This window comes from Xiphophorus couchianus, chromosome 13, assembly GCF_001444195.1.
Source record: "Xiphophorus couchianus chromosome 13, X_couchianus-1.0, whole genome shotgun sequence".
NCBI lineage: Eukaryota > Metazoa > Chordata > Actinopteri > Cyprinodontiformes > Poeciliidae > Xiphophorus > Xiphophorus couchianus.
Window position 1 is genome coordinate 16,439,879 of NC_040240.1, and position 21,875 is coordinate 16,461,753.

At 36.2% G+C, this 21,875-nt stretch overlaps 2 protein-coding genes across 2 annotated transcripts; one reads left to right on the plus strand and one right to left on the minus strand.

Moving 5' to 3' along the window:
- Window positions 1-4,039: 4,039 nt before the first annotated feature.
- crabp2b (cellular retinoic acid binding protein 2, b) lies at window positions 4,040-15,889 on the minus strand. Its single transcript, XM_028037193.1, has 4 exons — window positions 15,633-15,889; window positions 7,092-7,270; window positions 5,478-5,594; window positions 4,040-4,368 (listed from the first exon to the last, which is right to left on the minus strand). The coding sequence occupies exons 1-4, from the start codon at window positions 15,712-15,714 to the stop codon at window positions 4,318-4,320; spliced, it is 429 nt and encodes a 142-aa protein (XP_027892994.1). The 5' UTR covers window positions 15,715-15,889; the 3' UTR covers window positions 4,040-4,317.
- Window positions 15,890-19,841: 3,952 nt separating this feature from the next.
- mrps21 (mitochondrial ribosomal protein S21) lies at window positions 19,842-21,500 on the plus strand. Its single transcript, XM_028037190.1, has 2 exons — window positions 19,842-19,985; window positions 20,955-21,500. Exons 1-2 carry the CDS (start codon window positions 19,903-19,905, stop codon window positions 21,133-21,135), a joined length of 264 nt encoding a protein of 87 aa, XP_027892991.1. The 5' UTR covers window positions 19,842-19,902; the 3' UTR covers window positions 21,136-21,500.
- The last annotated feature ends 375 nt before the right edge of the window (window positions 21,501-21,875 follow it).

Below are 21,875 nucleotides of genomic sequence, written 5' to 3' on the forward strand. Positions count from 1 at the left end.
TTCATTGCTTATTGTTTATGACACAAGTGAGATTTAAACACCCAGTTTAATTGAACTCTGCCTCTTAATTTAAAACTGTTAAACACTTTTTATAAGTTCTTACAGTTTATGAATAAATGTTATTGCGATAAAAAAAAACCTCACCAACTTTGAAAAGCAGTATAGCTCCTCATCTATTATCTCCATGATCTCAGGTTGAGCAGCCAGTTTATGCACATTTATCCACATTTCATGCCCTGCTGGCCTCGGACAATCAGCCCTACTCTCTTTTAATCTTCTTCTCCGACAAGTCACATGGGGTCACATGGATGAAGACGGTCATGAGATTTTGTTACAAATGTTCCAAATCCTCAAACCTGCTTATATGATTTACCTCTCCTCTTATGGGACATCTCTTCACATGCATCAATCAATGTGATGTGAAAGAAAAACGATACATAGTTTTTTCTTTTTATTATTTTTTTATTTTATTAAGATCTGATAAGTGTGGATAGCATTGAGCCTCTTTTACCCTTATCCCCAGAAATAAAATCCATTGCCTAATTAATTTATAGTCTTCTACTTAGAAAATGGAGTACAAAGTGCAATTTACATTTACTCAGTTATATTTACTTGGGTAATTAGTTTTTTTGCGGGGGTGGGGGATTAAGTATTTTTACTACATTGTACTTAGGTAATTTTATTATGAAATATGATTTCTCTTACTTGAATGAAATTTCTAGATACTATATAAACACACAGTGAGTAACTTCACTGAATAAAGAACAAACATGTTTTAACCAAAAATTCACCAGACAGAGACACACACCTGCAGTTTATGTTAAGGTTTATTAAGTTTTACGTTGAAAAACAATTTAATGTTTCACTTGCCTGATTTTATGAATTTGCAATTATGTTATTTCTATAAATTATTTTCACTTTGGGCTTTAAAATACCAAAACTTCCTCATAACTTTATGTTTTTTTCTGTCGGATGCTGTAATTTTTAAATATTAAATGATGATTGATGTTTCGATCAGTTACTTAGTGTCTGAGTAACTTTTTTTTTTTACCAAATACTTTTTTTTTTACTCTTACTTGAGTAATTTCTTAGACTTTTAATTTTACTTGTGTAAAAATACATCAAAGTAGTGATACTCTAACTTAGGTAAAAATTTTGAGTACTCAACTCACCCCTACCCAACCTCACTCAACGTATAACCAGAACTACAATGAAATGATTGAGAATGAAGTGTTTTTATGTTTTAGAATGGCCCAAATCTGAGAAAAATTAATGTTTCTAGATGTACTATATGCAATCTCACTTAATATGACATATTTCAGCCTATAGATGTACCAAACTGATAAGACATACACCCAAAAGAGTCGCAGTTATAAAATAATATATACAAATACACCTCACACTTTTCACATTTCATCCCAGCTTGATCACAATTGTTCCAATGAACAATTAGAAGTCAAAAGTTTGTTTGATCTCATGTTTCTCGGTTACCACGCTCTTTGTCATTAAACATTTCCCGATCCGTCCATCTGGTTCTCAATCAATCGTTGTCCTGGAACCGCAGCATTCCACCTCATCCAACAGAGCAAAGCAGTTCCCCATGACATCACTGCCTGAGGAATGAACTGGCATAACAGTTGTGTGTGGAAAATGACCCGCCTAAGGAGGAACAGCTCCAAACTGCTCCACTGAGGCACACAATCGTTTGTCAAAGAGGTCATTTCAGTAGAATTTTGTATTTGGAGTTTTTTGGGGGGAGTGAACACATGTGGCTGGTTCAGTTCTTGAGCAAACACCAGGAAACCGACATCAGAGTGCAGCACTGTACACCAAGTACTGCGGTTTTGATGAGCACTTACATAATAATATGGGGTTCAGTGACAACAAAGCTTCTGGCTGTGACACATGCTGAAGATGGTGAAGATTGTGAAAGCATTGCACAATTTGATTATTTATACTTTTTTAAGCATTTGAACTCTTAACTCATTAGTGTACGTTTGGTGTACAACCTCTAAGACATTTTTGACTACATAGTAGTTGTTACTTTAAAAAAGAAAACAAAGTTGAGCTAGAAACATGCAAATTATTCCTGAAAATTACAGCAATTTCATTCTTTCTCAATGTGGCTGTTACCACTTTTACTCTGTACAAAAAAAGGTTCAGAGTTTCATTTCTGCAGAGAAATTTCCTTTGCTTCGTTTTTAAGATTTTCCCATGCACATCTTGATTTTCCGCGAGTACTCTGATTTCCTACAACTGCTTACAAACATTTAGGTTAACATGCATTAATAAACGTTATCTCACCGAAGAAGAGAATGATGACAGTTTGTGTGTCAGACCTAAGAGCTTAAATCTTGGAATGACGAGCTAAGAGAGTTCTAGTTGAAAGAAAACTGCTGGGTTAGGTGTTTTTACTCAGTTTCAAGACTACAAGCTACAACTTTCACAAACGGTTTTGTATGTACAGCAGCAGAAACAGTGATACTGGAGTTGGCAGAAGAGTTTTCTTTTCAGTTTTATTGGAGCAGCAGGATATTTGCAGATGGCAATGAAAAGAAATGGACACTGCAAAATAACAATATGCCATCTATAAATCCACCCTTTACTCATTGTTGGCTTACCCAAGGCCAGAAGAACCAAGATGTCCTTCTTTTTCAGTCTGATCCAAGAAAAGTTGCTATTTTTTTTTTTTTTACAAAAATATATATATATTAAGAAATGTCCTGTCATTTTAAAGAACCAGCATTTTATTTATATTTTATCAGGACTTAAAGTAAAGATAAACAAAAGGAAAAAAAAAAACTATTCAAATCTATTGACACTGAAAGCTTAAAACATATCACTGGTATTTTTAATGTCTTTCTTTGTGGTAAATCGGGGCAAATATTGCAGAAAAAAGTTTGAAAAGTTCTTTAAAAAGTTTGCTATTATATCTGCATTTAAAAACATTAACTAGTGCCTTTTCATTTTTAGCCAAAATTATTAAGAGTCATTCTGGAAGGTCCAAAGAGCCACTTGCAAATCACATCATCTTGGATTTTATTGTATCGAACCAAAGAAATTCATGATTGCCATGCGTTGCAGTGATCGCAAACAAAGTCCAGCACATGCAGAGTTTTGCTTTGTAACTTTTTTCTCCCTTTCAGCCTCATTAATAATCTCAGACTCTTGAAAGAGATCACACAATAACACAGATGTATTTTACCTGGATCGAATGTTCAGTCAGAGCGGCGTTGGAGACAGTCAAGCAAACACATCTAACCACTGATGTTTCTGAGAATATTCAGCTTGAAGGAGGCTGTGAGCTCTGGCTGCTTTCTCAGCATTTTGTGTGCACATTCTCGGGAAACAGAACACAGGGGAGTTGGTCTGCATGCCGTTTAAAAACCTGGAAAAACCATCACTGCCTGTGAACCGTTGCAGTCCTCCAATCAGGAAGTGCCGGATAGACCCCCGAGGCTAATTTTTCATAAAAGGCGAAGAGTTTGTCTGAAAATTAAGGACTGTTAGAGTTGTTAGATCTACAATTTAACCTCTAATTAGGCAAATATTTGCGTTTATGTTATCCAAAACGAGTCTAACTCTGAGGTATGTGTATGAGGAGGCCTAATAACTCCTCATACTTGTGTGAAAAATCAGAGAGTAGAGCGAAAAAGAGTTCACTGAATACTTTCTTGTTACAGAGCAAGCATAACCACTCCAGATGCAGTGATTTAATTTTCTCATGGCCACCCTCTCTCCTTCGCTTGCTCATTTTCCTTTCCACTCCCTGTTTTCCCCTTGCCTGTGCCAAGTGTCTTGTTGCAAAGTTTAGAAAATATGAACCATCCTCGGGAGTTTTTGGTACTAATCAAGTGCATATTGTAGTCAGCTTTGATGACAGAGGGCGCACAGAGGACACGGTATGGAAATGAGAAGAAAAACGCCTCTGGAGATTTAAAAAAAAAAAAAGGGTAGCAATGACAAGTTATAAGGAAACAAGTGACGAAGGTGCAACAGCAGCAGCAAAAACTAAAAAAAAAAATCAGTAAACATTAAAAATCATATAAAATTGTTTATTAAAATTCATAAGAATAAAGGTACAGGGATAAAGAAATGAAATGGAATGCATATCATGATTAAACCATACAATAGGAGAAAATATTCATGTTAAAAGCAGTTTCTTGCCTTTCTGTCCAGTTCATTGGTTGGGAAAGACTTGACCAGGACTCAGTGGTTGGGAGGATGATGAGGATGAAGAAACCAAGCCGAGTAAATGGAAACCTTGCATGAAACGCCAACAGAAGTATTATATGACAGTACTCAGTAAAAATGTCCTCATTCCCTTTCATAAACTCTGGTGCAGACAACGTCCCCAGCAGTCATCGTCTAAAAGACAACAGACAGGAAGAGCAAAGGGTTTCACTTCTGAGACTTTCTTTACATAGTTGTTTAATGTATTATTTAAAATACAAAGAAAATCTGAGTATATGGCCTAAGTTGCCAAGTTGTAGTAGAAACTGTATAATTTCACACAGTGTTTTCTTTAACACCATACCCTAGCAGTAACTTTTGATGCTTTTTGTTTGACATATTGGTAATCTTAGAAACATATAGTTGAAATCAGATGTACATAGTATAAAAAGACATGTAACACCCTTTTCTTTTTGTCTGGAATTAAATCAGGCAAAGTCTTTCTGCTTTAGGTCAGTTATGATTGTTACGGTTATTTCTATTTGCTAAATGCTAAAATTGTGACATATTTTTTTCATAATTTTTATAGTACAATTTCCTTTGAAGTTCCCTGAGTTGTATCAAACATTTTGAGAATCCTTCAACAATTTCTCATTGTGGTTTACTGGTGTTTTGGCTCGTTCCTCCTGATAAAACTGTTTTAAGAAAGTCATGTTTGACGGCCATCTTGTTTGCCTCCACCTTCTCAGTCCCTAAAGTGGGACAAAGGTGAAGGTGTTGTGGTGACACTCCAAAACACTGGCTTTTTTCCGCTTAGCCCACATTAAGAGGACCTTTTTTGCTTAAGTATTTCCATATAATGTTCTTTTCTTATTAACCCATCTGTTTTGTGAAGTGCAGCACTTTCTCCTGCAGCAAAACAGATTCACAACATGATGCTCCCACACTAAACACTTAGATTTTAGCTTAATGAGACCACGGGACATGTCTCCAAAAATTAAGGTACATGCATATTGAAATAACCCATACATTAATTGCAAGATTACACAAATTCCATGCAGAAAGATCCCAGTCTGTGACTAGAACATCTTTTTGTTCACTTTATATAAATATCTGGTTTCAAATGTATGAATCCAGAACAAATAAATGTAGAAAACTAGAAACTTAGCTCTCTAAAAGCAATCGAATAACTGACCATAGAATAATTCATACTACCTTACAGTTGTAAGTGTAGTTAGGCGTCTAGTTTTCCTATTTACCTCTGTAAAGTTGTGTAGTATTTGTGGTGTAGACAAAATAATTACCAGTATGAGCTCTCCGTCATTAGTCAGTTCTCTGGTCCACGCAGTCTTCAGTCCATCACCTTTTGGTAAAGTCTGTTCACAGCTAATCTTTCGGTCTGTCTCCCACTTTGGAAAACTCTACAGGGATTTAAAAGAGAAGAAAAACTTAAACCAGACCTTTGAAACACAGTGTGTGTAAGTTCATAACCTAGAATTTTCTTTAATCTGCTCACATAATGTAAGCAAAATTAGTCATTCCTCTGGTAGACTAAGGTTTAAAGTAATTTACTTCTAAAGATAATAATTATAGGCAGGCTTTGTATAATTATCCTAACACTGAGCACCCTCTTCATGAAACAGTTGTAATACAGAGTGTCTTAAGACCAAGGCTTTTTCAGAACCGCTGGAACACAGGCTGCTACAACAACTCCTTGAATAAAGCTGCAGTTATAACAACATTTAATTTCTCTCTGGGATTAATAAAAAACTTTTGAACTGAATTTAATTTTATTGCTGTAATAGCAATAAAGATATTCCACTTATTATTGAGGAGGGTATAAATCATTTCTAATATGTCAGATTTTTAATAAAATGTAAATGGAAAACATTTTTTTCCCTAAATGACATTGTTCTATTATCATCTGGAAGATGCCTCTGCTACTACCATTCACAAATAAGCTTCTGGGTTAAATTGACATAATTTCAAATCTAAATCTGCCAAACATATGAATAATTTTGGTGTTAACTGTACAATTGTACTATAAATATAAACCAGGAGAAGATGTCTAATAGTTAGGTTGGTTCGATTGGGGGTCATGAAGTCCAAAATCCTAGGAAATTTTAGACTAACACTAAAATAAATTATATGTGCAATTTGAACTGATACACTGCAAAAATACAAAATCTTCTATTTTTGCTCTAGTTTGTCCTGCAAATATCTTAGTGTGCTTCAAAAACTTGCAATTAACTTTTCAACAATATAAACAAGCTTGTTTTAAGTCAATAATAGCTCATTATTACTAATTGCTAACTCCATTGGGAGGTTATTTAACTTATAATATTGGAAAAAATTGTGAAATAATCATCCAGTGGAAGTAGTACTTTTTAATCAACTTTAAGGAATTATCTTGTTGAAAAGTTACTTGCAAGTTATTTTTGTCTTATTATTGCAAGAGCACTAAGATAAACAAGACTGAAAATACTTGGTAAGATTGTGTGTTTTTGCAGAGAATGCAATAGTTTTAGTACAACATGGTCATCTTCATGGCAGAACTAAATAGAAAACAGGACAATAAAACATTAATATATGAGCTACCAGAGGGACAAACTGACCCAAAGCCTCTTTGACACTTAATTTTGATCAGGCATGGTTGAGACTACTAGTCGCTCTCTGTGAGAAAAAACTTTACAAGCTGTCAGGAACCATGATCATCACTCATTCAGCACAAAGAAATGAAGAACAGATCTCTTTGTAAAAACCCTCAGACTGACTCTTGAGTTTCACCCAAAATTATTTCCATATGTTACCTTTTAGGCAGAGCTGCCGCCAATTGCGCTGTCCTTGAGCGGATTCTGGTATGCACGCAATATTAACTTTATAGAGGAATGCTTTATGAGAAGCAAAAAGACGTGTACCGTGCAGGGCCGTCCATCAACTGTGGCCTCGTTGAAGGACTGACCCACGGTGAAAGACACATTGGTGGTGCGGACGCTGGTGGATGTTTTAATGGAAAGGGTTTCTCCTTGCTGGGTGATTTCCACTGCCGGGCTGGACGCTGCCGCCACTGCAATCTTCCTCAGGAACACATTAACACCTACAGATTCACATATATGTAACAGGGTTTTATTTTAATATGTAAAATATCATTCATGTGAAGTTTGTCAAAATGTGTTTATTTATTCTTTGAATTTATTTTGTTTAGTCAAGAAGTTGCTTCTTCAGTCGTTTATTGGTGTTTTAAGTTCTGTTACTTTGCTCTTTACCGTGGTAATTGGATCTATAATAATGTAAAATTATGCATAAATGCAGTTGAAATTGATATAGTTTAAGACAAAACTTTTAGGGATTATTCTACACAATAAACTTAGTTGGAAGCCTCATATTGAAGATATTATAAATAACTATTGGAATATTGTATCAAATAAAAAATTTAATAAATGTTAAAGGTTTATATAATATATAGCCCTCTTTGGTTATGCCTTATCAATGGCTTATTGGTCAGCCATTTATACAGTATATTAGTTAAGTGGCAGGAAAATCTATTAGGCTTATTAATAAAGTGGGATATCGTGAACCAACTAATAAACTCTTTATTCAAAGTAATACTTTCAAATGTAAAAATATTGTACATATAAAAATATTAGAAATAATGTATAAAGCATTGAACAAAAGTCTTCCTTCTGGTATTTAGAAATGATTTAAGTTAAGAGAGAATAAATAGAATTTGCGAGGTTTGTTTATGTTTGAACATGCAAAAGAGAAGAGCCAGGTAAAGTGCAGATGTGTTTCAGAAACTCTGGAATGAATTGAATGACGACTTAAAATTATGTCCTTTCGTGGTGAGCTTTAAAAGAGCCTTAAAATGTAAAATGTTAAAATCTTATACTGTTATGTAGATGTATGTATTGTGTAATCATGTTTGTAAAAAAAAAAATGTTTGTACTACACATAGACTTGTTGCCATAGCAACTGACAACAACGTCCCTAAAACAACACTGAAATATTTCCCACACAAAGAGCAGAACATTCAGTCTGTTGCAGTAACATGGTTTTAGGTTTAATGTTTATTTTGCCTTTTTTAATAAGTGATTGCTGTGGTAAGAGGAGAAAACTATAAATATATCGCTGCACTTGACTTTACTGTATGGCTAGCTCCATGGTTAGCTCGCTGTTACTGTCTCTTACTCTGCAGTTGCGGAGTCACAATGTCTGGGATCATGAGCGCCCCCTACCATGAGGCAAGGGAACTGCCTGCCTCACCTTTAATCTGTTCTCGGCCGTTTCTGATCGCTCCTCAGCACACGAAACATGTTACACTGTGTGTGTAACGTGTTTGGTGACAAAAAACACTGTACATTATGTACATAAGCTAAATTAGGGAAAAGCAGTTCATATATGAAATGTTTTTTTTAACCATTTTATTGACGACGTACAGACAGGAGGAACTTGCTCTCGTCGAATGGCAGTTAGCTAGAGGTTGATCAGTCGAAGGTGAGGCTCACCTGGCTGCTGCCTCACCGGCTGCCATTAGCAGCCATTGTTGACACGTTTCTCTTGAGAATTTATTTAGCAGTTCACAGTAAAACTTTCAACTTTGTTTGGTGCACATTTCGTTTGGAGATTTACATCAAGCTTAACGTGAAATCTTTACCGAGTTTCTAGAGAAGTGATTTTAACTTAGAACCTGAAACAAGCAAAGATTACAATGGATTCCAACCAACCTAGAGTCGAAGACGTTGCATCCGACAACATTGTCGAAAGGGAATTACAGCCACCCAATTCGCTCAAGCGCAAGAAGAAGAAGGTGCCATTTGCAGTCTGGTTGGAGCAGCAAGAGCTTAAGGTTTCTGCTGAAAATACCGAACCGCAGGACGTTTCACTGGTGACTGAAAATGAATTGATCGCCAAAGCGCTGGAGACACTGGATCAAAAAGGCAAGAAAAGTCCATCTACGGTTAAGCCCAAGGACAACATCCAGACAAACAATTTAACTGAGGTTCCTGATGATCAGACAGCAGAAAATGTTCAAAGAGGGTGTTTAAATGAAATTCAAAATCTGCCCCACTCTTCTGAAAAGACAAGTCAAGCAAACTGTTCGTGTCTTGCCAGATTTAAGGAGACTGAATTGAAATACAAAGAAATGCAGAAATACTTAATGACAGAGCTTGATGAGATGCTCAATACAAATAAAAAACTAAGTGCTAAACTTAGACAGCAGCAAGAGCTGGTGAGGAAACTACTGTCAGAGAGCAGACAAAGCAAGAATTCAATGGTTTCTGTTCAAATTCAGAGAGATTCACAAGACAGCCCAAAGGAGAAAACAGTAAATTATCAATCTGCTTCAGTACAAACAGAGATGGATGGACAGGAAACCAGCTATTCATTAAAACCAGTCAGTCGAACAACTTCAACGCAAACAGAGATGGATGTGCTGGAAACCAGTTGTAACTTGAAACCGTCGAACAACGAAATGCAGAAATATTTAATGAAACAGCTTGATGAGATGTTTGATACAAATAAAAAACTAAATGCTAAACTTAGACAGCAGCAAGATCTGGCAAGGAAAGGACTCTCAGAGAGCAGACAAAGCAAGAAGTCAATGGTTTCTGTTCAGACTCAGACAGATTGGCAAGAAATCCCAAAGCAGAAAACAGCAAATTATCAATCTGCTTCAACGCAAACTGAGATGGATCTACAGGAAACCAGCTATCCAGTAAAACCAGTCAGTCGAACAACTTCAACCCAAACTGAGATGGATGTGCTGGAAACCAGTTATCCATTAAAACCAGTTTATCAAACAATTTCGACACAAACTGAGCTCTCTTTATTGATAAAAAAAAACAGCCCTCTGAAACACAACTGAATGGGCATCATGATCGGCAGACCAACGTATTGAAGAGATCTACAGGTAAGAACAGGACAGAGTCAGCAATGAAAGCTGCCTGTGAACTGGAGACCCTCAACAATGAAAACGGTGAACTATAGGAAGTTTCCATACTAGGAACAGTTGTGAATCATATAGCCTCCATTAAAACGTACATTCATCTGATTGAAACAGAGATCGCTAAAGTAGAGCAGATCAATGAAGAAGAAACAGTCTCTGAAACCCAACTAAGTGGGGACCAGCAAGATGACAAAAAACCATCAAAGAAATATAAACGCAATAACAAAAGAAAGGCAGCAATGAAAGCTGCCTGTGTGCTGGAGACCCTCAACAATGATAAAGTTTCTGTGGAAGACACTGAACAAGATGGAGTTTCAATACCGGAAAACTTCTTTTCCGAAATAGTGGGGGATCATACAGCCTCCATCATAACTGAGGTTCATAGAAATGAAACAGTGATTGGTGAACTACAGCAGGCAACTGAAGACGAAATGGTCCCTGAAATACAACAGAATGGGGATCAGCCAGATGAGAAAAGGCCATTGACTAAATCAAAATGTATGAAAAAGAGAAAGACGGCAATGAAAACTGAACTAGAAGCCATTGTAACCCAATAGAGACTGATCAAAACTTGATCCAAAACACTAAGACACCAAAAACAGATATAGAAATACCAGAGATCCCACAGACAGCTTCTGAGCAAATAGAGACAAAACCTTGCAAAGTCTCAGAAGACGTAACAGGTAGAGTTCCTGTAGTTTGCACAGAAGGGGAGAGTGGTCTCATAGAAAAACAGAGAACATCGCCTCCACAGATAAAGGTTGCATTAAACGAAGATGGAATCCAAACAACAACTCAGGAATCAGAGACTCAAGCAGCTGAAGAGTCAGCGGAGCAGAACAACGTCTCTGAACAAGAAGAGAGCCCCATGAAAAAGATTTCTCTGTGGAGGCTAATCAAAAAGGCTTTAACTCCATCATGTCTGCGCCAGTTCAAAGACAGAAGTAACGTCCATCCAGCGTAGACATCAATTTATGTCTCCAGTATGTTCGATTTAAAAGGGGGGTGGGGCCATGTGTTGGTTGGGTGATTGGCGCTAATTGGAAAAAGAGCTACTGTTGTTGTTAATTGGACATTTTAATATTAAAAAGCTAGGACTGCACGGTGGGAAACGTCTCCCCGTGTAGGTGTGGGTTCACTCCGGGTGCTCCAGCTTCCCCCACGTTCAACATCAGTACTCATGTTCATTCATTGTAAGATTTTTATTTCTAATTCTAAACAGAAAATAAGACAACCACATTTATTAATTAAAGGGAGAATTGGAAAAAGAAAATGTAAACAACATGGAACAAAAAAAGCCTTTTAGAAGTCTAAACCTATACAAATTGGAAAAAAAATTTGAAAATTATTTATCTTTCTGGGCAAGATATATATATCTATATCTAAATTTAATTATATATATAGACATATCTATCTATCTATCTATCTATCTATCTATCTATCTATCTATCTATATATCTATCTATATCTATAGGTAAATCTGTCTGTGTCTCTATAAATGTATATAAATGTATATGTAGATATCTATATATAGAGAGAGATATCTACATATGGATATCAATCAATCAATCTATATATATCTACCTCTTCCTGTCTCTGTACATGTACGTATATATATATTTATATATATACAACTTTAAAGTTGCTATGATATTTTCAGCGATTTGTGACTTCCGTCGATGTGTGACTTTTAGCCGACATCTTAGTTGGTGTATTTTATGTGCTGACGGATTTGCGCTTAGCCTACCACTTGCAGCCATTCTTTGAAATTTTCAGGACGTCTTTTTTAAGCAGCTTTAAGCACAATATTTAACGCAGGTCTCAGAGTAAATGCTTCCCTGCGTTAAAGCAGCAATAACAGCTCCCTATCCAGACAATCTCGGGAGAGCTTGCAAAGAACGACCACTCACGCCGCCATCTTGCTCGGCTCCCCCGCTCTCTGCAGGCTTCTGTACTGTACATGTATATACGTGCGTGTTTGTGTGTATGGACAGAAGATATATTTTATAATGGTAGGTTGCTAAGTATATGAACGGGGTAGGCAAGTGTAAGCTCTGGCTTCAGCCTAATCCTTTTATGGTAAATTATGAGTTTGTTTATAACTATTGTTTTTGTCTCCTGTGTTTAATGTTGATAATTTGCCAAAATAAAGTGAACTGAACTGAAAATTCTGTTATGTCGCCCTTGACAGTTGGTGGTTACCGTAGTAACCAGTAACCGACAGCTCCTCCAACTTTTTTCTGTTGCTGTTTGTTACTGTGGGGCAGAAGCTGCTGGACTGATGTTAACCACCAACTTGATTTTATCTTTTCCTAGAATAAATACGTCGAACCTGAATGTGTCTGTCGTGAAGTCGACCTATTGGACGAACATAGGAGGGTTACACATAGAGCTAAAGTCAAACTGGAAGCTGTGGTCCATAATGTATAATCACAGCTGTGCATGCCAGTGGTTTTCAAAGTTATTCTGGTAAATAACCCATCAGAATGAATCAGTAGCTGCCTTCAGTTCTGTTTTCTGAAAGTTTAGCACATATAAAAGCATCATGTGGTAATAAAGCACTGAGCAAAGAATGGATGGAATTTTCCTTCTTGCCCTGGGCTCAATGAAACCATGCTATCTGATATTTTGGGAGTCAATAGACGCTTTGATAAAGCAACAACAAAATAAATTTCACAATGTCTGCCTCTCAGGGTTTGGTTGTTCCCATAATGACGTGTGATCTTGCATAATTTCTGAATGTTTTTTTGCAACTGCTAGCAGCAAAGGGAAATAATCATTTGTGATTTATTACTCAGAATGAACCAAAACCAAAACTGAACCTCTTAAAATCAATCATCTGCTTCGAAAAGACTTTTTAGTCTCCATAATTTGTGCTAAATAGGAACAAGGCAGAACATCTGGTATATTTCAATGTGCCACAAATTACAGAAACAGCAATAAAACAATACTGTGCAAAGAGAAAAGAGGGTTGGTTTCTCCCAATTTTTTTTTCACTTTGGTGAAGGTAACAGATGTTCTTTCTAGGAAAAACAAAATGATGTTTACCTCCCCGGTTTAATGCAAACAAGATATTCCAGCACCTTAAAGGTCCGACAAAGAATTCTGTATGAAACAAAATGAGAAAAACCTGGGAATGTTGATGCAAAAGCAAAAAGAATTGCATATCCTTGAAAATGTGAGGCTGTGTTGAGGATGTTTACCAAATGTCATCATCAGAAAGTGTTTGTGTTCGGTTCTCTGTAGAAAAATCACGTTCTTGGCATAACGTTGGGAACATTCTGGTTTAATTCTTGTGCAAATACACAACCTACTGTACCCCAGATGGAAGCCTAGAAACCAGAGTGAGATATGCATTGGCGAACTAAAGCTGTTGTAAGAGCATCCACAGATGACTAATACAAGCCTTTAAAGCCTCAGATGGGTTTGGACTAGTTGTTTTAGCCAGAATGTTTGGGATGTTTCCTGGATTTCACTAGCCTGTTTTAAATTGGTGGGCACTAGTAGGAATCTATAATGTCAATCTAAAACTAGTCAATGGAGCGACATAGAAACATCTACGCCAACCACAATGAGGAAACACTGAGGCAAAAAGTGTGAAAAAGGCCTCAAAGTTCATATGACCTTTAGATATTTTACAATAAGAGACTATTATAAAAAAAAGTAGGACTGGGCCGATATGGCTAAAAAACTTTTCGCAATAAGCATTTCATATCAGTTGATAGCAATAGTTATTGATTAGTTTTTTGTTCTAAATACCTAAAGTACTGGTAAACTAGTGATGTGATCTTTCCTGTTTTTTCCAAAGTTTTCACTCCACTCCATTGTTTTTTATTTTAAGCAGTTATGAGGCACTGTGGTGAAACCTTAAAATGCTTCTGGGCAAGTTACTCAACATGTCGTCGCTAGGTAACCACACGTTGCTAGGTAACCACAGAGTGAGTTAGTTGATTCCACCAACCTTGCTTGACTAGCTATGAGAGATTGAGCAGATAAAGTTTTTCCCTTTCCTCTGCCTACCACCCCCAGAATGCTGTGCGGTTCTGGATCAGAGTACAGTGAACATTCTATCGGACATATCTACTGTTGATATTGATCAAATGTTTATCATTGCATATACTGATAATAAAAATTAAATGAAATGGGACTCCTCTGGGATCAATAAAGTCATTTGAATTGTTTCACTTAAGACATTTTTTACATGTTATAAGTGAAATTATTTACCAGTGGAACTAGTACTTTTTTTTTTTTTAAGCAATATTCAAGAGTTAGCTGCTGTATTTTGCTGAAAAGCTCTTTGTACAATGGTTTTGTTTTATTTCAAGTGTACTAAGATATTTTCACCAGAAACTAGACAATGTTCTTGGTAAGATTTTATGTTTTTTGCAGTGTAGTTAATACAAGAGTTAGCAAGTGGAGGAAATTCACTTTTTACTTGGCTATTCTGAATAGTTTTCCCCCCTCCAAAAAATAAAAAATATTTTTGTATTTACTCATGTTGATTAAAATGTATCAATACAGAACATTCTCAAATTGTTCAGTTTGTTTTTTAGCTGTCTAATGATGAAAAAGACACCTAATCGTCTGCCTCATTCATGTGAGTTGGCCTCACTTCAGAGGGATCAAGACAACTCTGATATCTGATTCAGTTTAGACCATATTTGCTCATGCTTTGGTACTTAGAGGAGGTAACCTACTCACTCACACACACACACACACAAAAAGCTCAGAATTGCCCCGGGGCCTTAGGGAGACGAAGAAGGAAAGTCAGGCTCAGCGTTGGCTGGCTGCTGGGGCCCATGTTAAGGCTTAGTTCAGTTTACATTGGCTGTAATTACAACCACATGAGGAGGACGCTGCTTTAGATGAGTTTAATCTAACTTTTGTCCACAGGAAATTTGACTTCAGATTTTTAACGGAGGCCATAATGTGGCCCTCGTTCGACCTTTGTCCCCTGCAGTGAGGACATATACCTGGATTCTGGCAAGACATTCAAAGCTTAAGATAAGAGATACCTTAACACTTGATTTTTGTTCACTTCAAAGCCCGGTGGATTTTCTACAATTAAAATTCACGAAAGGGTCGCTTAATTTTGTTTGCAATGAGAGTCATCAATTTTCTTGTACAGATTTTAAAGCAATGCCTTAAAAGAATCTTGAGTTTACCAAATTTTCTAGAGGTCTTTGGCTCATTTTCACTGCAAGAAAGAAAACGAAGAAACTTTAGAAGAACTTCAGAAAACATTGAAAACTGCGAACTAAAGATCAGATTCATAGGTTTTCAAAAAAAATTGGTAAGATGGAAACAACGTATAGGGAAAATAGGGGTGGTTTAAAATTTGCACATGTAGGGTTGAACTGGAAAACAATTAATGAATAATCAGCAGCATTAAAAACGTGAACAAAGCTTGCAACTTGATAGTTCCGTAGTTGTGAGCATGCAGGTTTTGAAAGCTTATCCAAATTACAGAGCAATGCGTCACAATAACAAAATTTAATAACTAATAACTCACCCAGAGCTTTCAAAAGCTCCTCGAAGTTTTCCGATGACTTCATTTTCCATTTTCCAGAGAAATCTGTCACTTTGTTCTCCATTTCGGTGCAGATTAGAGCAGCAGTCTGATTGTGAGCACTCCGCTCTGTGTGAGTCTGTTCCTAAAAAGCCGTCTCCTCCGCTTGCATCTGCGCCTCCATTCATTGGCCCCTCGGCTCGGTGGAATCTGATGCTGACCCAGCCAATGCAGAGACCGCTGGTGGGGAGGGACTTCCCCCCAAACCCTCCAGAGCCCAACTACACCCTCCACCTCTTGCAGAGTGGTGAAAGATTTGGATACGAGCTGGAAAAATGCACTTCCAGTAAGACCTTTGATGCTGATTTACAGCTAGGAAATGTGCTAATTGTTTTATTTCTTTTATTGGATGGATGGTGCAATGTCAATAGCCGTGTTCACGCAAGGCACAAATGAGAACTCCACATTTAGACATTACTCGTGAAAGGAGAAACGGGGAAAATTAACAGTGCAATGTTGAAGAGCTGGAATGTGAAATCAGATCCGGTGTGAAGGTTTTGTTCTGCAGGCTGGGAAGTGGGAACGTTGGAAGAGCAAAAGATAAGATGTCCAGCAGGTGGCATCACTGCAACAGGAGATAGATCAGATAGATCAAACCTTTTATCGCATGGGCCAAAACTGTTGGATCAAAAGTACTAAAATAATACTAAAAAGTCCCTAAAATCAAGCAAATAAAGTTGTCCTTTTTATGTTATTGATTGTAGATCCAAAAAAAAATTTTAAAGAGATTTTGTAAAGAAAGAAAAGAAAAGCATCTAGTTTTCACTTTGTTTTTGGCTCGACTGAACAAATTTATTCCAAGTATAAAAAAAGAGATTGGGGTTACTTTCTTTTAAAATGTGACATAATTTAGCCAATATTTAGCCAAGTTTAATAAATCAGATTAAAAACTGGTTTGGCTGCAGTTAAAGTCGGCTTTTCTGTAAAAGTCTCTGGATAAACATGTTTCTACTTATAATTTACTTGATTATAAAAAGACAAATACTTTGTGTTGTTTTTAGCGTTTTCCCTTTTTAAAAAACATATGTCAGTAATAATTTTGCCCTTATTACAAATAAAAATTCTCCATTTACATCAAGTACTCAAACTGGACAGGACAATTAGTTGTTATTCTTGAATTGCAGTTTGGGGACTGCGCAAATTCAGTCAAAGGGCTACAAATGCCCTTTGACTGAGGGCATTTGTAGCCCTCAAAGCAGCTTTGGGCTCCTGACCCCAAAGCTGGGGTCAGGAGCCCAATTCTGACAGTGAAACATCAACTGTGGCTTTAAAATATCATAAATCAGCCAACATTTCCATATGGTCTCCATATAAAAATGGGCTAGAAATTAACCAAAGATAGGAGTGTCTATATATGACTTGAAAAGTGGCCCAATGTTTGTTGCTAAAACTTGTTTGATGCGGAATAACTCTTAGAAAAATGGCACACATTTGACATCTGGTAAGTCTATTTATTCTTTCCAAGCATCTTCGGTCTAAAATAGAGTTCCAAGAACCAAATGAATTCCAGTTTTTTTTTTTTTTTTTTTTTTTTACAATTATAGTGAGCATTTTGAAGCACGACTGTTGCAGAACTACAACTATTCGTAGTTCAGTATTCACAGATTGACAGTTTTTGTTCTGTGGAATGCAAATCTAAAAAATATTAGGGAAAAATTTATGGAGATATTTTTGGTGTAGCCTTGCAACTGTGAAGTTGAAATCAAAAAGAAAAATCCTATTAGATTTTTCTTTTCAGTCTTTCTCAAATACAAAACAACACTTACACCTCTTGAAATCATTAAGGACAAGTACACAAATTGTACTTTTTAAGTTATAAAAAAAATCTTACACTTACAGTTTTGCACAAAAATTTTGCAAAGCAGATGGTTAAGTTGAAGTTCATCGAGCTCTTTGTTATAATTACCTAAAAAGTTTAATCTAATTTATTGACTATAATAAACTATCACTGTCACTGATGTTTGAGAGGAAAATAAATTTATTTTCATAGTTGCAGGAATCAACACAAACAGAAACAATCATTAAATTACTAAAAAGGTAAATTAGAAAAAATGAGTGGTAACTTTTGACAATTGCACAGTAATGTGCATCAGAGGTTTTTAACATGTGCTTTAGGTTCTACAAAGGCTTTACATTTCAAAGGGGTTTTATTGTTCCCCAGGAGACAAACACTTTGCAGCCAGCAGTTGTACACACACTCAATAAAAACAAGAGTTACTTACCAGAAACAAAAGCAGCTGCTGTCGTTTGTTGACATCTTAACTGTCCCTCCTTACATCATTTAAATGGATACAGAGTCAACTTTTTCTCCTCTAAGTCCTGTTTTTATCCACATAGATAAAACATTTGGACATGTGTATTTTGTCATTTAAAATTTGATCAGTTAAGATGAGGCTAACTGGATTTCATTGACCAACGAAGTTATGAACAGTTCTAAAATACCAGTGCAAAATACTTCAGGTGTCTGCTAAAAGCTGAACATGAGATATGTTATTTTTCAGTGTCACAGTGTGTCCAAACACCATCAAAAGAATAACTTGATGAGAAAAAAATTAAGTTACCAGCTTGAATCCAGGACAAAACCTAAAAAAATCTCTGCCATTTCCTGAAAATGCTGTGTACAACAGAAGTTCTTATAATCTGATAGATTTTGAGAACGTTTGCAAAAGTTTGAGAAAAATAATAAATAATTTCCACTATGGCGAAAGAAGTTTGAATTTTGAAATTAAATCAAATGGTGTTCCAACAAAGTAATAAAAATATCTTCTTTATTTTCTCCCTTCTTATTTGATTATTGTTTGAAGTGTACAAGATAAATGCTGTATTATGTATGGAAAAGGTTTTTTAAAAAATTTATGATGATCTCAGTTTCTTGATTTTAAAAACTTTTGAGAGCCATTCAAATATATACATATATATGTGAAGGTTATTGTGCAAAGAAGAATTTTTCATAAAATCAAAAAAGTACGGACAACCCTGAGCATCCTCTTCATAATATTGCTTTACAAAAACAAAGTGTCTTCAGTCTAGACTTTACATTGGTGTCAAATGTCTTATTAGATATTTTGTCTCTTTGTGTTATTAAAAGAATACATATGAAAAATTAGGTAAATTAAAGGCTTCAAATCTTGACTTCCTCCTCTGTTAACTACAGATTTAGTCCCACTCTGTACACATTACTTAGATCTGTTCTGATTAGCAGCTTGTTATTATAGTCTATGAAAATAGAAGATCACTATGAGGGAAGCACAGATTTGGCCAGATTTGTTGTCATAGAAACGCTCCAGTGTCCAGTGTTAGTGTATCATCAAGCCCATTATCCCCATCTTCTTCTAAACTCAAAGCTTCCACAGTTGTATTTTCCCAGTCCCAGTTTAGGTAGTGATGCCATGTTTGTTCAATTTGGTGAGTGTTTTATGTGCTCCCTCCCCCCACCCTGTTTTTATTTATTTTTATTTATTTTTTATTTTTAAGAAGCTCAGCATTTAAGAATAGTTTCAATCGAACAGGATTATACTGTATCTCCATGTTGCTGCCACTTGGAGAGAAGCTTACCCAACCTGAATAGATGATATCATGAGTCCTTTTGGGAGGTGAATGGTGTGCCTCATGTTTCCAGGCGTCCCATCTGATCCAGAACTGATGAAACAGTCCTGGCAGAGAGAGTGTGAGAGAAAAAGAATCACAAACAGACTCGTCAATGTATGCATTTTATGGGTGAAATGAAATACAATTTACTGGCAGTCTGTCTGAAAATATGGATAAACATATTCCACTGGAAACAAATAGCTTAATCTAATCCTTCTGCTTGTTACTATGGTAACAACATCATTCAATACTCCGTCAGTCATTGTATTTTGTATAAACTCACAGTAATCTTTAATACATACATACAAGTCAGTATGTTTTCTTAACATCTATGTTGACATTTTATACTGGAAAAACGGTCTGAATAGATTCAAAAACACAAACTTTACAAATCATACTTTTTTCAAAAATATTGAGTAATTATTGAGTAAATATTGTGTAAAACAGAAGTACCTAGCCACATAATACTAGAATTGCGAGTTTTTATATTAATATCACTCAAATAGGGAGGTCATTTGAGTGACGCGCCACCTAGCGATTGTTTAATCCCGCACTCTTGAATCCGGAACCTTTCCCAGTTAGTCGTTGCACTCCGGAAACAAATTAGTGAAGCTCCTGCCTCATCATGGCGCGGCACCTTCGTTTCATAGCTCGGACGGTGATGGTCCAAGATGGCAATGTCGATACCGCGTACAAGACCTTGAACAGGTTAAATTCACAAATTCGTGTTAATTTCATTATTAGTTTAGCTGTCGTCATGGGAACAGAACGCTAATGCTAGCCAGGTTAGCGCGAGCTATGAGTTCAATGTCACAGAGTGCGACTGCGCAGGAAAGGCGACACATTTTGGGATTTCTTTCCGTTTTGTTACGCAAGATCAATAAATAACTTTAAATATATTTGACAAGGGGTTTGAAATGTGTCTGTTTCCTGGTTTCCAAAAATACTCTAATTTATAGGGACAAACTATTTATGGAGTACTGTTTATGAACAAAGAGGGCAGCAGGAAGTTCTTCAAACTAGAGAAGCCAATAAGAACACACACGCACAAATCTATTGAGCTAAGTATGTCGTTGGACAGTTGTTAATTATGCTGTCAAGACATTTGATTTAAAATAATGAAAATTAGGAAGTAAATAAACTATACTTTTATGTCATTCAAACAACGCACATCAAATTTAACTGCAATAAAACAAAAATAGTGAAGTATACTAAATACAATTATTTAAATTTAAGTTATTCCTTCATCCTTATTCTCTCAGGTGTTTAGAAAGGCTATTACAAAGGTGAAAGCCACAGTAAGAACATTATACAAGCCTTAAAATAATTTATAAATGCAAAGACATTTGCATTTTGTGGTAGTTTTGCCAGGATTTTCATGAAGACCAGTAATCTATTCTGCATGTAACAAAAGCTTATTTGGAAGGGAAAACAGGCCCACACACATAATAGATTCTTAACCACCATACTTGTTTCCAAAATGTCTGAGTAAGTATAGTATACATTAAAATGTGTAAGTTAGATTTATTTTAAAGAGATTGTTTCATGGTGGACAATTGTGCCACCTGGGAAGTGCAGAAACTGGAAACTGACAGCATCCCTTTCCAGAGCTCCTTGCTTTGAATTTAGTGTTTCCTCACTTAGCTGTTCCACCCTTTTTTTCTCGACATTCCCCAGAATCCTAACCCAGGATGGGATCATCGACGCAGTGAAGCGCAAACGCTACTTCGAGAAGCCCTGCCGAGAGCGACGGCGGAAAAGCTTTGAGAACTGCAGGCGCATTTACCACATGGAAATGGCACGAAAGATTGCTTTTATTTCCAGGACAAACAGAGAGGACCCCTGGCTCGGTTGCTAGGGAGATTGAATGTGTTGAAAAAGGACGACACATTCAAACATCCAGGGATGACAAGAGAATCGCTACACAAACACTAGCTAGGTGTTACATCTGATAGGAATGGTCGAAAGCAAATTGAAGAAAATTTTTAGATGTTCATTCATCTGGGAAAAAAGGCTGATGTTTTTCTGCAACTTTCTTGTTTCATCTAAGCTGTGAAATATGAGCATTTATCCACACTCAGTAATTTCTGGTGTTACCAAGTTGTGGTTGTTTTCTCCCCTGCAGCCACAGGAAGACCACCTAGATGTGATACTTTCTTGTCTCCTTTTATTTTGTTCATGTCATCTAAAGTTGTATTAATAAAATAACTGTATCTGAGATCACTTGTTTTTGAAAAATTTGTCATTTATGAGAAATTTTAGTTTATAATTTTTAGTTGTTGCTAAAACCAAACATGAGAGAGCCTTGTTGATTACATTTATGCTTCCAGACCAGTCACTTAAAGTTTTGTTCAAGTTTTTAAAAAAAAGGATCAAGCAGAAATAGTGCAACAGTCTTCCCTTCACATATAAAATGCTAACTTTTAATCAGATTTGAGAGAACATTTTCATAATTATTTTCTGTGAATGATTTGTACGTTTTAATATCTTATGAATGTCAGTGTTGTTACAGTTGAACAACTTGAGCTTTTGTCTGATCTCACAGCTGTGATTACATGTAAGGACAAGTTGCTGTGGAATATCGGCTCTGTTGCCCAG